The 16,301-nt window shown below is 46.9% G+C and overlaps 1 protein-coding gene across 1 annotated transcript in view; it reads left to right on the forward strand.

The window, feature by feature from the left end:
• Positions 1 to 15,777, forward strand: part of zc3h3 (zinc finger CCCH-type containing 3) — a 45,170-nt gene extending 29,393 nt beyond the window's left edge. The window contains exons 5-12 of the mRNA XM_034530956.1: positions 3,260 to 3,423; positions 6,127 to 6,205; positions 6,604 to 6,759; positions 7,122 to 7,191; positions 9,038 to 9,169; positions 13,403 to 13,554; positions 13,651 to 13,799; positions 15,482 to 15,777. Of these exons, the coding sequence (XP_034386847.1) occupies positions 3,260 to 3,423; positions 6,127 to 6,205; positions 6,604 to 6,759; positions 7,122 to 7,191; positions 9,038 to 9,169; positions 13,403 to 13,554; positions 13,651 to 13,799; positions 15,482 to 15,513 (934 nt within the window). The 3' untranslated portion in view covers positions 15,514 to 15,777. The remainder of the gene's footprint in view (positions 1 to 3,259; positions 3,424 to 6,126; positions 6,206 to 6,603; positions 6,760 to 7,121; positions 7,192 to 9,037; positions 9,170 to 13,402; positions 13,555 to 13,650; positions 13,800 to 15,481) is intronic.
• Positions 15,778 to 16,301: the final 524 nt, after the last annotated feature.

The following is a 16,301-nucleotide window of genomic DNA, read 5'->3' on the forward strand; positions in this document are numbered from 1 at the left end:
GTGCGTAATGACGCCGCTTTGGTTTTTTTTTCCGTTAAGTGCCTCAAGAAGAGCAGCAGTCCCCGCTGTTGGAATTAGCCAGATGACTGTTTCTGCTGTGCTCTGTTTCAAGGGTAACTGTTTCCCCAATATGAGCTTACTAATGCTTGGGTTGCAGACAAAATAGACCCGGGCAGCATTATTCGGAGCAGTCGCACGACCCTCCGAATTCTTCCCTGTCACTAAAACAAAAGTCGGATCATTCATCAACGGCGCCGGTAGTGCTGAATCGCGCTCTCTTTTTATCTGTGCGTCACATGGTCAGAGCAGTGCACGTACGCACAGCTGCCTGCGCGCACACACACACACACACACACACACACTTGTACGTGCACGCCAGTCACAGGGGAGTTTCTGCATGCCCTTGCCCCCATCCCGCCTTCCCTTCTTCCTCTTCTCAACATATTTCACCTTTTTCTTTTTTCGTGAGTTAATGTTCTTTTACTGCGACCTCCAGTCGTTGTCTTTTTAATGTTTTACAACACAACTCACTGGAGGTGCAGAGATTGTACTTCAGGGCACAGTTGGCTGACTCGAATGACAGAAATGTAACGGACAAGAAATTAGATTTTTCCGTTCTTGTTATTCGTCAACATTCTCTCGTTCCAGCTTTGCCTAATGTGATGATCTTCTCCTCGCTTTCACGTTTCATCGTCATTTGAATTGGGCGTTTGACCTTTTTCGTCCGCTAGATTGAGACATTTGAAGACTTTGCTGCATTTAATAGACCAAATGGCTACATAAGGAAGTCTTTAGGATTGACTGCTCATGAACCGATCCAGCTTCTTTTCGCATACTGAGACTGAACCATCCAGTAAATGTATCCAAAACAAAGAGCTAAAAGAGGCCTGTCACTATGAGGGACACATTTTGTGTTGTTCCTTTTATCCATAGTTTAATATAGAAAACACAGATTAGCACAGCTATGAATAGTTAGCATGGCGACTGTATGGCTTCCCTCAGAGGCCTTGGAGCAGAGAGGAAGGCAGCGATGTACAGTATGTGTTCAACATTGAAAGGGCTCCCCCATGGGGGTCCAGCGTGGGGGGATTTGTGCATCAGATGTGCCTGGAGTGTGTCTGATAACGGATATCCGTCCGGAGGTCAAGGGCATCACTGGGGACGTTTCAAGGAGAGGCCGGCGAGAATAAAAATAAAAATGTTTTAAATGATGTCACTTTCTCTGATGGTTTAATTGTACATTGCTTCCTCTCTTTGCCTCTGGTCCCCCCCCCATCCCCCCCTCTCATTACGGGCAGATTATCTTGTTGCAAAGGTAATCTGCTCCTGCAGAGGCGGTTTCCACTAATGGCGTTTCGGCGTGAGGGTGAAACCCGTTCACATGGCTGTGCACGGCGTTCTTAACGACTCTTGAGCGGCGGGGTCAATGGATGGCGCGAGCTCATTTCACAGAAGAGAGAAAAAAAAAACTGTTTTATTTTGAAAGACTTTTACACGGGACTGATTCACAATACACACAGTTTATGGAACCGGTAAATTCATTTAATTCCGTTTTATTTGGTTACTGTTCTAAAACTAATTTGGTTCAATAATAGGCTTTTACTGCTCTGTAACACTGAAACCAGGGTCCAACAATCGTCGGGCCACTAAATACAATCAGCCAGATACCCGATCGAGCAGTGTTTGGGGGGGTGGGGGTGGGGGTGGGGGGGGGGGGGGGGGGGGGGGGAGTCATTTCTTTCAAATCATTTCCAGATTTCGCTCTGCCCTTTTCCATGTCTGTCTACTCACAGAACAGATGCTGCGAGTGGAGAGTAGACAAGACAGAAGGGCAGATTTGTTCACTTCATAGATCAAAATAAAATAAAAAAAATACTGCAACAAACGACATTCACTGCGTCGTCGAAGAAACAGGGGCCTCCCCCCCGCCTGGCTGCGGCCCTGTGTCAGGGTTAACTACCGTCTGTGTTAACTGTTCATGTCATATCCCCATTAACCTCCATTGTGGCTCCCCAGGCCGCCCGGTCCTTGTTTAAGCCTCCCTGGGTGGCAGTCAGCGCTCCGGCATTAGCCTCCATTACAGCTCCCCTGGCTGCAGTTGCCCTGTGTAGGGCAGCCACTGATCTTGTATCAGTGAAACTGAGTGTCTGTGCGGCTGAGTTATGGAGCGCAGTCAGGTAGGCCGCGTACGTGAACGCAGCTGACGGCTGATATTTGCACCGCTTTTTTTCCTCTTTTCTCTCTCTCTCTCTCTCTCTCTCCTTTTTTCTTTCTTATTCACAGCAGTGCAGCAGCTCCTCGCCGGGCCGCCGCGCGCTAAGCGCCCGTGTCAGTTGTTCTGTGCGCTGCGTGCATTCGGGGTAACCCTCTCTCTTCTCTATAATGGGAGGCATGAACTCTCGCTCTAAACCCATTTCCAGCCCATCTGAAATACGGCAGCAAATTACCTCCAGCGGCACCCTGCACACCAGCCCCAATCCGCCCCAAATAGAAGTGACAGGACAGCGCAATTTATCGCCATAACCCTTGCACCGCCTCAACACCACCCAGCAGCCCCATACACACTGCAGGCGCGCACGTACAGCCCCCCCCCCCCCCCCCCCCCCCCCCAATACACACACACACACACACACGCGCATATACACACAAGTGCTTCTGAATGACTTCTGAATGGTGAGCATGTGTGTGTGTAGAGGCCTGTGATTGTGTGTACTGTACATAGTGTGTGTGTGTGCGTGTGGTCTCTTCGCTCCAGTGTAGGGGCCAACCTCGCTGCTCTGGCCCCCTGCCCTGCCTATTATCTCATTGATTTCCTCCTCTCCTCTTTTCAATTCTCTCCATTTCCACACTGCCGTCCTTTCCATTAGAGGAGCAATTTAACAGAGTGCTGTGACATGGGAGGGAGAGAGAGAGAGAGAGAGAGAGGGAGGGCAGGCAGGGGAGACCGGAGGATTGGAATCATAAAGTGAGGAGGGGAGATAAAGTGAAAGGGCTTGAGGGAGAAGACGGAGAAAAGAGGGGTAGAACTGAGGGAGGGATGAGCAGATTGTATCGTCCCACCTCCAGAGAATGGCATGAAAATGTCACAGTTTGTAAACCGAGCTTCACGGATAATTGCAATCATTCAAAGTTGTAATAAACGAAATGATCCTTTAAGTGAATATATAACTTGAAAGGTAATTTCCACATGTCTTCCGATCCATTATTTCCCTCGACTGCTCTCCATTTCTTCTTCTTCTTCTGTCCCTCTCCCTCTCAGGAGTTTCCTTCAGAGCCGTATGCGAGCTCCCCACGACAGACACCCGTCACCTGCCCAGCACTGGAGAGGAAGCAGCATGTGCTGGATCCGTGGTTCCTTGTACCGGGTGTCAGCCAACAAGTTGTCCCGCACCGTGGCGTCCAGCATGTCGATCAACCGAACAGGTACGCCGCCAGTCGCCGCCACGGTCTCTGACAACGCCGACGCCATGCGGGATTTGTGCAATCCCGCGGCTTAGCTCGTGGCAATTACATGTCGTTCTTTCTCAAAGATGAAAAAATACAGGACCCAGTTCAGGCACAGTATTTATATTCAGCTACTCATCCGTAGAAAACCCGTTTTACTTGTTTGTACGGAGCTCCAAAATATAATTGTTCTTTGGCTTTAACTGGCATGAAATTGCACGTTAACTAAATAGATAATTCTGTGTGGCTATAAATATAAAGTAGAAGTATAAATATTCCATCATTCATTCATCTCAACATTTTCAGATGAATGTAATTTACTGAATGTGTAGATTATCATAGATTATAAAGATATAATAACACCACTTATTTCTTCACTTCGCATTGGAATCCATAGCAGCTTTGAATTTTAATCTGATAATATATATGCATCAATTTTATTGATTGTTTGGAAGCGCATCCGATCAAAAGGGTCAGAGGTCATTGGGTGCTGCACACACCTACAGTGTGTGCTCCCCAAGACTCATTTGAATTGTTTGGCCATTATGATTTCCGGTACGATCGCGATACCAAAAGTAAATTTATTTTCATTACGTTTGAAAAATGAAATGTTTTTTTCTCCATATTTCGTTGAACAAAAGACGCAACACTCCTTAAATGTTGTCGACACTGAATCAGCTGTACAAGGACTTTGCCTGGATGAAGCACAGTCTGAAATTGGCAGAAGAAATATCGGTCTAAATAAGAAACGGGAGCACCGACGTGACCTGTTATTTAATAGTAGCATTTGATATGATGGGCAGCGGTGCTACAGACACATTTCAGGCACGACCAAAAACGTACTGAGGTTTGGTACCCGGTCCTGTTCTGGACCTGGATTTTAGGGGTGTGTGTGTGTGTGTGTGTGTGTGTGTGTGTGTGTGTGTGTGTGTGTGTGTGTGTGTGTGTGTGTGTGTGTGTGTGTGTGTGTGTGTGTGTGTGTGTGTGTGTGTGTGTGTGTGTGTGTGTGGTGTGTGTGTGTGTGTGTGTGTGTGTGTGTGTGTGTGTGTGTGTGTGTGTGTGTGTGTGTGTGTGTGTGTGTGTGTGTGTGTGTGTGTGTGTGTGTGTGTGTGTGTGTGTGTGTGTGTGTGTGTGTGTGTGTGTGTGTGTGTGTGTGTGTGTGTGTGTGTGTGTGTGTGTGTGTGTGTGTGTGTGTGTGTGTGTGTGTGTGTGTGTGTGTGTGTGTGTGTGTGTGTGTGTGTGTGTGTGTGTGTGTGTGTGTGTGTGTGTGTGTGTGTGTGTGTGTGTGTGTGTGTGTGTGTGTGTGTGCGCCCCGAGGTGACAAAAGAGTGTTATTCATGCTCGTGGCTGCAGCTCGGCCCACATGCTCTCTAATAGACTTACGGGAGCCGGCTGGATTTGCCATCTGAAATGATAAAGTTGTCATCTGTCAGAGCAGAGCAGGGGGAGGGTCTGGAGAACTGGACGGTGCAGATTAAAGCCCGGATCCGCCTCTGCCTCCCTCACACTTCTCTCCTCTCCGCGTTCTGGAGCAACTACTCCTGCAGGTGAAAATTGAAGCGCTCCATTCTGTTGAACTCGTGACCGGCATCCCAACGCACACATTCCTGCACCCCCCCAGAAACACCCCCCCAGTGTCTTCCCAGCAGGACTTGTGATTTTCACATCTCACACCCCGGAGAGCTTCACATTTGGCCACCGGCCTTTAATTCTGCTCCGCTTGATTCACATCCGAGAGCACACTTGGTGAGAGACCCCCCCCCCAAAAAAGTTCCAAAATTAGAGGAATAAGATCAACTGCCATCTGTAACTTCAGCCTCCTCGCCTTTCTTGGCCTCCAACAACCCTCCTCTGTGTGTGTGTGTGTGTGTGTGTTTATGATGTTCTCAGACAGAGCTGGACGTCACGTTTGGCTTTGGCACCAATGCGTCAAACCACAGCCGTATAAATAACCGGGCGCATATCGGGTTGTTATTGCATCTGGCTGCACAAACACACACTCAGCCTCAGCCTCACTTCTGTCATATGTGGATAGTTCTCATGGTTTTTTTTCTTTTTTTATGTCTCTCTTCGACTGAGGTGAACACCACCTGGACATGCAAGATGAATACATTTTATTTAAATGATCAATACATCAAAAATACATACAAGAACCTGCCTCCACGCTGTATCCAAGTCCTCATTGTCATGCCAAACTAATTACTTTGAATATTGTGGTAACATTTCACAACATACAAGAACCTGCCTCCACGCTGTATCCAAGTCCTCATCGTCATGCCAAACTAATTACTTTGAATATTGTGGTAACATTTCACAACATAAGTCAGTTAGGAGGAGTTAATGCTTTGTAGGACAAACATCGTGACATACTGGTAACAGAAGCAAAGCGTGAAAAACACGACTGGCTGCAGTTCAGTGTTAGTTGAGCAGAAAATGCTTGATTGCACTTGTGGTAATAATGACGGTGACTATGACGGTTGTGTAGCGAGAAGAAACTTCAGCTACTGGAGAGAAAGTTTTCATTATTTGTAAAACAACAATAAGGAAAATAAATATGCAGCCCGTGGGACAAAAAAAACGACAGAACCAAAGAGTGGATTAGGAGTTCCAAAAATGTAACACAGGGTGCTTTTCTATGTTTCAATGAATATTGCTGGTATGTCCTTCATTCTCCACATGCAGGAAGGTCTTTCAGCCCCTCCCAGGTCTCATCCACGAGTCCTGCTTTCAACGGGCCCTTCAGTCCTCGTCATTTAGCCAGGTAAGCCTTTCCCACCTCCAGCCGGTTTCATCTCTTCTCATCAGAGGCACTCGAGCAGCAAGTGGTGAAAACATTACTGTGTGCATATCCAAAACTTTTGACTTACTTTTTACACGTGTATATGGGCCATCCTGCTGGCTCTCTTCCTACAACAGCACCACCAGAAATCCAATGAAGCTAAGACGTTTACATTTTACCCTTTCTCAACATGAAATTCCTTGCGTCATTCAACTGAGGGCTGTAAACCCAGAAGATACCTTCTAGAAGGGAAATTAGCATATGGTAGATCCCAAGTGAGGGTGGAAACGCTAATCCTGTTACAACGTGTCCTGTTTAGTTCCCACAAGCTGCGTGTGACGTGTGGATACCTGTGCTTTGTCTGTGTTTTCTGAAACCAGCCGCGCTGTCCAGCGCAGCCTTGCCATAATCCGGCAAGCTCATCAGAAGAAGCAGCAGAAGCAGTACTGCATGTACTACAACCGCTTCGGCAAGTGTAACCGCGGCAACAGCTGTCCCTACATCCACGACCCGGACAAGGTTGCCGTCTGCACCAGGTAGCGCACAGTAACCGCACGGGAACACGCCGTTTGTGTCGTGGCGTGAAGGCTCAGATGTGTTCTGGTCCTTGGTCCTCCGTGAAGGTGGATGTTCTTCCATTGCCTCTCTTGCCCGAGAGAGTCGTAAAGTGGGAGGTGTTATGTTGGGCGCAATGGTGTCGGGGACTAAAAGTCTGTTCTTTTTCTGATATTCTGGGAAATAATTTGAATATAAATTCAGCAACTCTATGGTTCCCATTTGCAACAAAGAGTTTAAAAAAAGTTTTTTTTTAAACTCCCAGAACCAGAAGCTCCTCCTCTCACTTTGCATTTCTGTCAGCATCTGCGTTCTCAGACCGGTTTGCGTTGTTCATGTGCAGGTTCCTGCGAGGGACGTGCAAGCAGGCAGACGGGACCTGCCCGTTCTCCCATAAGGTGGCGAAGGAGAAGGTAACGTGCTCCCACACACAGCCCGAGGCGGGGCGGTCGACAACATGGGGTTTTATGGGTACAGTGTGTAGCTATAAGATGACACAGGATTGGGTACGGTCGGGGATCGTATTTGCATTCTGGGAACGGCTCTTTTTTTCATGACTCAGGAAGGAGTGAGGAAGACTCACTTGAAGACCACATTTGTTTCATATTCAATATTAATTATGTTGTGGCAAATGGATTCAGATTTGGGCAACCAGCGGGCAGGCGGTTTTTTTATGATGTCCAGTTCAAGTAGACTTCTTGGCCGGTCATTGAATGTCCTTGGCAAGTCACATGGTGTTTGTACCATTGATCTGGCTGACATTCATTTCCATTCTAGCTTATTCGTTTACTGGCTGTGTTCAGATTTCACAAGGTCACATTATGCTTATTCTTCAACAATATTATTTTGTGATAATGTGATTCCACTGAAGGGTTTGTAATACAGCGTTATCACAGCCCAAACCCAAGTACTTTAACTGTACGCTTCATTAAACAGTGCGAGTCAACATGAGACCGGAATTACATCACGAGCACCGATCGGATTCAAAAGAATTGTTCCTATACGTGTAGCGTCTTGGCCCCCCAAAATTTGAGTTGATAATTTGGATGTGTTATTTGTTTTAACTGAGTCATATCACATTGTGTGCCAGTGTGTGTTCTCAAAAAGGGAAAGCTGTTCTAGTTTTGTTCCTTCCTTTCCCTTAAGACAAACAACCCAACAACAGGTGCTCTGCCTCACCCACCGAACACACACACACACACACACACACTTACAATGCCCTGCACCTGTGTTGTTTGTCACCCTGTAAGTGCTGAGAGCCCAGCTGTCTGTTCGTAATGCCACCTCTCCAGCCGTCCCCCCTCGCCCCTAAACCGTTGGCCCATCCCTCCACAGGATACTCCCGCTCTTATTTCACGTGGACCCCTTGAACAGGACCGTATGGGGGCTAAAGTGGGGTGGATGGAGGGTTCTGCACCACCCCCATCCCCCCTATCCCTCCACCGCTGGCCCAGTCTGTGCACACATCCAGAGTACATAAACACATCATGTGAGCTGGACGAGCTGCAGCCTGGATAAATATTTCTGTAGCAGTTAATTAGATCAAACTGATCCCAACAAGGCGGAGTCCCTCTCACCCTCCGCCTCCCCCAACACCCATCCTTTTTCTTTACAGAACTCCCTCAGAGGTATATTTAGACCGGCTTCCACCAGGCTCTCACACACACTCCACACAGATACTGTCAAAACGCACATTCACTCTCACTCTGCCGCTGTCAACTGCAATTAAGGTCATTTAACTGCTCGCTGTGAGAGATTGCTCGGCACACGGGACACGTCTGAACTGTGCATGACAGTGGTTTTAGAACCGCGTGTCTGTTAACCAACTCTGAGTCTTCTGTCTTCTTATTTATTGGTCTACTCCCGGGGAGACGACCTTGATGGAGGACGGGAAATAAAGTAGAAAATACATTTTGTAAAAGAATTAATGAATAAAAACTTATTGTCTGATATGTTTTCAGGGAGGCTGCCAAGAATCCAAAGTGCTTCATTCAGTCAGTCAGTTTGATACCCAAAATCAATTAAAATATATTTTGGACGTTTTGATGAGTCTCAACAAAAAGAGATTATATTTAAATCCCCCGAGCATCTTTTTTTTTCATTCTTTTTTCATTGATTACCTGTTTTTTGTCACGTGTTATAAAAAATGTCCTGGGTCCCCTCTCTCTCTTTCTCTTTCTCTCTCTCTCCCCCCCCCCCCCCCTCTTTCTCTCTCTCTCTCCTTCCCCCCCCCCCCCCCCTCTCTCTTTCTCTCTCTAGATGCCGGTGTGTTCCTACTTCCTGAAGGGAATCTGTAACAACAGCGATTGTCCCTACAGTCACGTCTACGTGTCCCGCAAAGCCGAAGTGTGTGAGGACTTTGTCAAAGGCTACTGTCCTGAAGGAGAGAAGGTACCACGCAAACCCACCAAAGAGATTCTCTCTCTGTCTCTCTCGCTCTCTCGCTCCGAGTCTGGCCCCAAGTGCAGACACCTGTTCGCCAAAGCCCAGCATCTGCCCAGGTCAGATCGGGGGTCATGGACACTGGTCAGCGGATGTGTCGACCCCATTCAGATAGATGGTCGACACCTGTATCGCTGTCGATCTGGTCGGAAGAGGGAGGATTTAAAACAATCGATGTCACGGCCTCGGCTCTCGTAACGTCAGCATCGCGTCGACGACTCACTCGACTTCTACGGTCTTTTCGCTAAGCTGGGTTGTTCATTTGACCGTATAATTACATTGTACAACTTGTATGCAGTCCTTCTGAAGTTAAACCGGGGCTTAGGTAAACAAGTAGTTTGGTAACCAATCTCCCCTGCACACACACACACACACACGCACAGTGACACACAGGCAGCAACAGCTGCAGAGGGTGGTGGTCCATAAAGGCATAACTCTGAGTGACACATTGCGACTCACCCACACACACACACACACACACACACACAATCACACACACAATCCACCTAAAAACAATGTCACCCCCTTCCCCCTCTTGCGTATTTACCTCCCTTTGTCTCCCCCCTCTCTTCCCCTCTCCTCCTCTCTCTGCTTGTTTTCCAGCATCGAGTGTGAAACAGATGCTTTTTCACACTGTCAGACCTCATTTAAATAGTGCATGGGGAAATGAGGATATAGAAAACAAAAGGGATATTAATATTTATTCTATTAGCTGAAGTGCTTAGGTCTGTGATTTTCTCCCTTGTGTGCGTGCGTGTGTGTGTGTATATGTTTGTCGGTGTGTGTGTTTATGGAGCGCTGTGCCGTGAGGCTCTGGTGGCTCTATGATGGATAGCAGGCAGTAATTATAGATGGGAAAACTGCTGAGGATGGCACAATGGGCCATGCAGGCAGACACTCCAGCAGCTCAGGGGTTAAGTCTGCTCCTCGCCTCCATCCTCCTCCCGCCTCATCCTGGCTTTGTCTCACACTCACCCTCCACCTCGCAGGATCCGTCTCTGCCTTCTTAATTGTCCCTCTCATTTCTTTACATCCCAAAAATCAATTTTTTAGTCATTTTTAATCATTTCCCCCTCTTTTTTTATTACCTTAAATCAGGCTCTTGTATCGCGTCCATTTTCTCGCAGGTTCCTGACACGACAGGCCGTCAGTCAGCCATCTGCGGCCAACTGTCATCCCTAGTTTTTGCGAGGTGGGCGATAGTCTTCTCTTATTGGCTCTCATCAAAGGCCATTCGGCTGATTCAGCCTGTTAAGACCTCGTCTTGCCGTCGATAATAGAGAGCTATCTGATCGCCTGCTTAGCCTAACAAATCCGTGGTTTCGCCCTTTTTCAAGCAGTCTGTCTTTATTGTTCACCTCAATAATATACCTTTTCATAGTGCGGTCTCCTGATAAAGTCGCTTTGCGTTGCAGCAAAAGCAGCTGTGCGACCTGTGGTTCATCCACACTGCATGAAACACACAGGGGTCTCATTGAAATGAATGAGGAGGCAGCGACTTAACGCGACCTAAGCTCGAGTAACGGTGTGAACTTTCTCTTTTTTCTCTAAACATTACCCTCTCTATGTTAATACTCATGAGCTCATTTATTGTTCCGCTCCACTCACTGCAAGTTGCTCAGGACCAGAGTGTCGGCTTAATGCCCGAGAGCTAAATGCATGCGATGTCCCTTTTTTTTTGTCTTTTCCATCTCCTACCCTCCATCCCTCTCTCTCTCTCTCTCTCTCTCTCTCTCTCTCTCTCTCTCTCTCTTGCTTCTTTTGCTCGTTCTCTCTGTCGCTTGGTAAATGTGCTGACTCCTCCTGGTTTTGGCCCAGCAGAGAGCTCTCTAATAGGCCCCAGAGACATCCCAGCATTCCTTAAATCAAGTGGAAAATTGTTAACTTGGTGTTGGATAAAGATGTTCTGTCCACTTTAGCGTTTTCCTCCCGTTTCCAACGCTCTCTGTCTTTTTATGAAAATGAGGATGTATGGAGCAGTGGGGGAGTGGCTTGAGCTTCTACAGTAAATGTATCGTACGCTCTCTGTTTTTCACACTCAAAGTGCTTCGGCTTTGTTAACTCCTGTCACACTCGTCTCTGGATCACAACTCGATGGGAGACGCGACCATTTTCACAAGTCAACGCTCCTGATGTTGCCATACAGTATTTTACGATGTGCGTTTACGTTTGCAGAGTTACATGAATATGCATAGTTGTTTTTTTACGTCATATTGGACTGCATGGTAATGTCGGCTGCACGATTATGGCTAAAACGGTCATCATATTAATTAAGCTGAATACTGCGATCGCAGTTGTAATCGAGCGCGACATCTTTGAAACGATGCAATCGGATGTTTTAAATGATTTTGTTTTATCAATCAAATCAATGTATCTTCTTATTTTAAAATGATAAGAACACCACATCATCTTGCACTCTACATATCGGACGTCCATCCATAGATAATGCAGTGACTTTTGCAGGTCTGCAGTCAGAACTACGTGATCAGAAAGTGCTCGATATGTCTGTGATTGGTCAGGCAGTTTACCATCTCAGTAGGCGCAAAGGGTCGTTATCGCAGCAAATTAAGTTTTATTAAATTCAGTGTATTTTGAATAGCCAGAATCACCAATTACAAATTTGCCTAAGAGGGCTTTACAATCTGTACACATACGACCTCCTCACATCGGGTAACAGCTCTCGTGCAGTCGGTTGTGCAGCCCTGGTGGAAAGAGGACGTCCAGCAGCTACTGTCACTGTCAAAAACACAATTAGACATAAAAGAAAATGAAAACATATTGATCAGTTATTGATAAATGTAAGATCATTTAAGTCTTCCATCAGGCAAACACACCAAATATTCTTTCATTCAATTTCTCAAATGTTTTATATAATTTGGGATTTAACCAAATTTGCGCCAAACAAGCATCTTAAAGATATCATCATCATCATCAGCAGCAGCAGCAGCATCATCATCAGCTCTCAGATAACATGAGAGACTAACCAATAAGTGGGGCGGGGGGGAATATATTGAGAGATAATTATTTTTTGTTTTAGCCCTAAAGTCATGCATTATGATCCACAATATTAAGGTAAATGCACAGCAACACAATTAAAACATCATTGATAAATATTGGCGGGTTTCTCGGCCCTATGTGCAGCTGACAAATAAAGAGTGATGTCAGACGCCAAATATAAAACCATGACTGCCACCGACACCAGCGGCGCATCTGATTTGTCAACAGCAGCCCTATAAGATGATCCAGAGACAGGGAGCTCCCACCTGGCTCCCACCTGGCACCCAAGGGTGCAGGATCACGGGTGCGAGGGCGACGAATGGGGCTCTGTTGGCAGCGGGTCAGGGCTGCTGGGCTCCAGAGAGAGTTGACTACGGGTCCATAGTGTTCTTGGAAAATCGATCTCAAGATCCCTCTCCCCTCCGTACACACACACATACAGATACACACTCTCTCACACACGCATCCAGATACACACTCTATTTCTGGGCCAATCTGCTCCTTAGTCCCTCCACACACACAAACAGACACACACACACACACACACACACTCCTCGCAGCCTACAGTGAATATAATTAGCTTTTCTGACAGGTGGGAGGGATCGGATCTCGTGGAGAATGAAGCTACCAATTTACACCCGTATTACACCGTCATACACACTCGGTTGCAAACATGCATGTGAAAGCTGGCTCTCTCGTGCCCAATGCTCTCCAGAATGACGCTAGCTGTGACCCACTTGCTCCACCAGCGTGCCAACGGAGAGCGCGTCTCCTTAAAGGTAGTGACTTACAACCCAAGAACAAAATGTCAGGATACATCCGCCCTTTATGAAATGCTGTCACACTCGTCCTTAACTTGTGTGGTGAGATCGTTCGGAGCGCTACTCGAGACAGAACCCCCTCTCTCTTTTGAGGGAATAAAAAAAGGAACATTTTCTCTTTTATAGACGTGTCCCATTTAGGTGACTTTAAAGGATGTAAGGATGCGCTAGACTCCGTCATTGTTACCATAGAACCAATTTAGAATTTGATATAGCCGCGGTAACGTTTTGTTCTGCCGGTTCTACCTGGTTCTGTGAAGCGGCCTCTTAGCGCTCGGCAGCCTGTGGCTTCCGGTCCTAAATCAGCCGTTACATGTAAATGTAAAAGCCTGTGTGTCTGTGTTCCCCTGTTTCCAACCACCAGTGTAAGAAGAAACACACTCTGGTGTGTCCAGACTTCTCCAAGACGGGGTCCTGCCCTCGAGGGGCCCGCTGCAAGCTGCAGCACCGCCAACGAGCCAAGCGCGGCGCCAGCACCCCGGCCAAGAGAGGCCGGACCAAGGAGCCCGCTAAGAGGTCAGGAAAGCCTCCCTCAAAGTCCACAGGAATCATCATCTTAGTCATTTGACTCCGGTTTATTGTTGTTGTTGTTGTTGTTTTTCTCTCTTCAAGGCCCCGCCTGACTGTTGCAATGCTGCCGGCATCTCCGGGGACGCCCACCAAAGGCCCTCTGGCGCTGCCGTCCTTCATCTCCCTCTCCAGCTCGCCGGAGGAGGCAGATGCACCTGAACCACTGCTGGCAGAGAGCTCCCAGGTTAAAGGTAACCGCAATGCAGAGTGTCCATTGGGTGTCATCATGCGTCACAGTTAGCTGTTTATTTTTTTTATTTTTTTTTACAGTCCCTCCTGTCCGTACACATCTATTAGATGTTCAACGGTAATCCACCGTACATACTGCGGTTGTTTATTTTCTGTGCACGGGGGATTATTATTGACATTAGGAAAGCATTCACTTCTACTTGCAAAAAAGCTGTTTAGATAATCTGCTAAATTTGTGGTCGAGCTGACAGCTGCCAATTCTGCCCTTTGTTAGACTCCACATCTCCAGGTCTGGCGAGTCAAACGTTTTAATCGATAGGAATTATGGGGACTAAATTGGAGAAAATACATCTAGGTTGTCAAGAAAATGTAACGTTCCTTAAGAGGACTAACTGCTTTTTACTGAGCGTAGAAGTGCTGACAGTCGGGCTTATTGTCCGGAGATGTTTTGTGGAACCATCATGTTGGTCACGAAAGCCACGGGATCACTCCGGAGTTCATGAGAATGGGGAGTGGTGATCGTCTAAGCTGCAGACAGATAATGATGATCAGAGCCGGGCCTTAAGAGTGCGATGATGCTCAGGGGAGGAGTAATAATGCTCGGAGGACAGAGGTAATAATATTTAGCTTTTGGGCCGGACGGAGGCACAGCTGAGCTCTCTGTTGACAGACGTGACAGATAGAGGATTAGGAGAGAGGCTGCCTTCCCCCCTCCAACCGCCTCATCCTCCTCCCACCAGGCTCAGCCATCCACCTGCCCGCTGGACGCACGCACACACGCACACGCACACACACGCACATACACACCGTGTGCTCCTTGAAATTTGAGGTTTGGAAAATGTCCAAAGAGACGACTGCTTCGCATTGAGCTTTGGTTTAGAAGCTCCACATGGATTATCAAACACATTTTAACTACAGTTGGTTATTGAGAGGTGAGTAAAATAATGCTATGATATATTTAATTCCTGACTTATTAACATACCCAAGATTCCCCAAAACTAATCGGCTTTGAAATGAATTCCAACGACACACTATAATATCGTCAAAGTACATATCTATTGGGGATGTTTCTGGTCACTTTTACTCTACTATTTGTAGTTAATCCTCCTCTTCTTTCACGGTTCATGTTCAGCCTCCACCGCTTGGAAACAAACAGGACCTCTGACCTGACCCGAGTCATCTTGACCTCTGGCCTTCACCACTCGCACACACAGACCACACAGACCAAAAGCTCGAATAGTATTGTCGCTGGAGACGTTTTCATGTGTCCTCTTGAGTTTACATTTTTTGATTTGACGCGATCGCTTCATGTTACTAATGAAGCTTCGGTAACGCACTGCACCGCCCACAGCCTCATTACAGGTGGAAGTCAGCCAAAGAAGCTCCACTACACTTTGCATAAATTAGTTCTGACGCAATGTATCACTGCCAGACTGCGACCTCACACACACACACACACACATACTTCATGTACAGACACCTCCATCCATCCCCGTTGTCCTGGTCTCTTCCTCATTTACTCATCAGCTGAGAAGTCATCACTCAGCGCTTAAGCAGGATTCAACACACAGACGATCCGAGTCAGTTCCACATGACTGAGCACTCAGACACGCGGGCGCGCTTCGTCTTTTTGTCATTTAATTTCTGCCAATACTCTTCTTCTTTTTCCGTTTTCACCTCGCAGAGAAAAAGCTGCAGATCAAGCCTCGGCTGTGAGACGACAGAGAGCGGCAGCCCCCCGGAGGTGTAAAACACTCATCGGTTATATCTGTGCTCCAGGTTTGTCCTGACAGGTGCATCTGTGTCTCCTCCCTCTGAATTCCTTCACTCAGGGCCAGAACGTTTTATTTTCTATATCTATAGTGTATACATACCTGTTTTACATATCAATATGGGTGTTAACAGTGCAATTTTCTTTCTCATCAGGTTGTGTACATTTTTTAAAAGTGACAAATAAAGTATCACCTCTTTTAAACCGCGTGTTGTTTCACAGACTCTTTTTTTTTTTTGACATGTGAGGTCAGTGCCGTGTGTGTTTATAGTTATAGTTTCCATTTTTGGAGCGTCACATGGTCCGGGGCGTGTTTATGGGCGTTTTCATTGGGACGGTGGTGACAGCAGCAGCAGCAGCGCACCTCACTTTAAAGCCTGCGCGGCGATACAGTGACTTCATCCCCTCCATCCAGTCCACGCACTCCACTTTGAAATACAAAATTACCCTTACCGTAATTGCGTCGCTGGGACAATTTATCCAAACGCAAGCTCCAGATGAAGATGGGATTAAAATGATTGGCCAGTGCACATAATGTGAGCATCTCCCCACCTCCATTAGAGAAACAAGTCCAATCCAAATGTGGCTCAACGCAAAATTTGTCCTCCGAGGAAAAATAGTCCAATCTGATTGGTCAATTCTGTGTGTTTCTGTGTGTCTTTCTTTTCTTTTCTTTTCTTTTCCTCGGTTATCATCGTCCGTTTAATCTTTATTCAACTACAGAAAGAAAAAA

This window comes from Cyclopterus lumpus, chromosome 4, assembly GCF_009769545.1.
Source record: "Cyclopterus lumpus isolate fCycLum1 chromosome 4, fCycLum1.pri, whole genome shotgun sequence".
Lineage (NCBI taxonomy): Eukaryota > Metazoa > Chordata > Actinopteri > Perciformes > Cyclopteridae > Cyclopterus > Cyclopterus lumpus.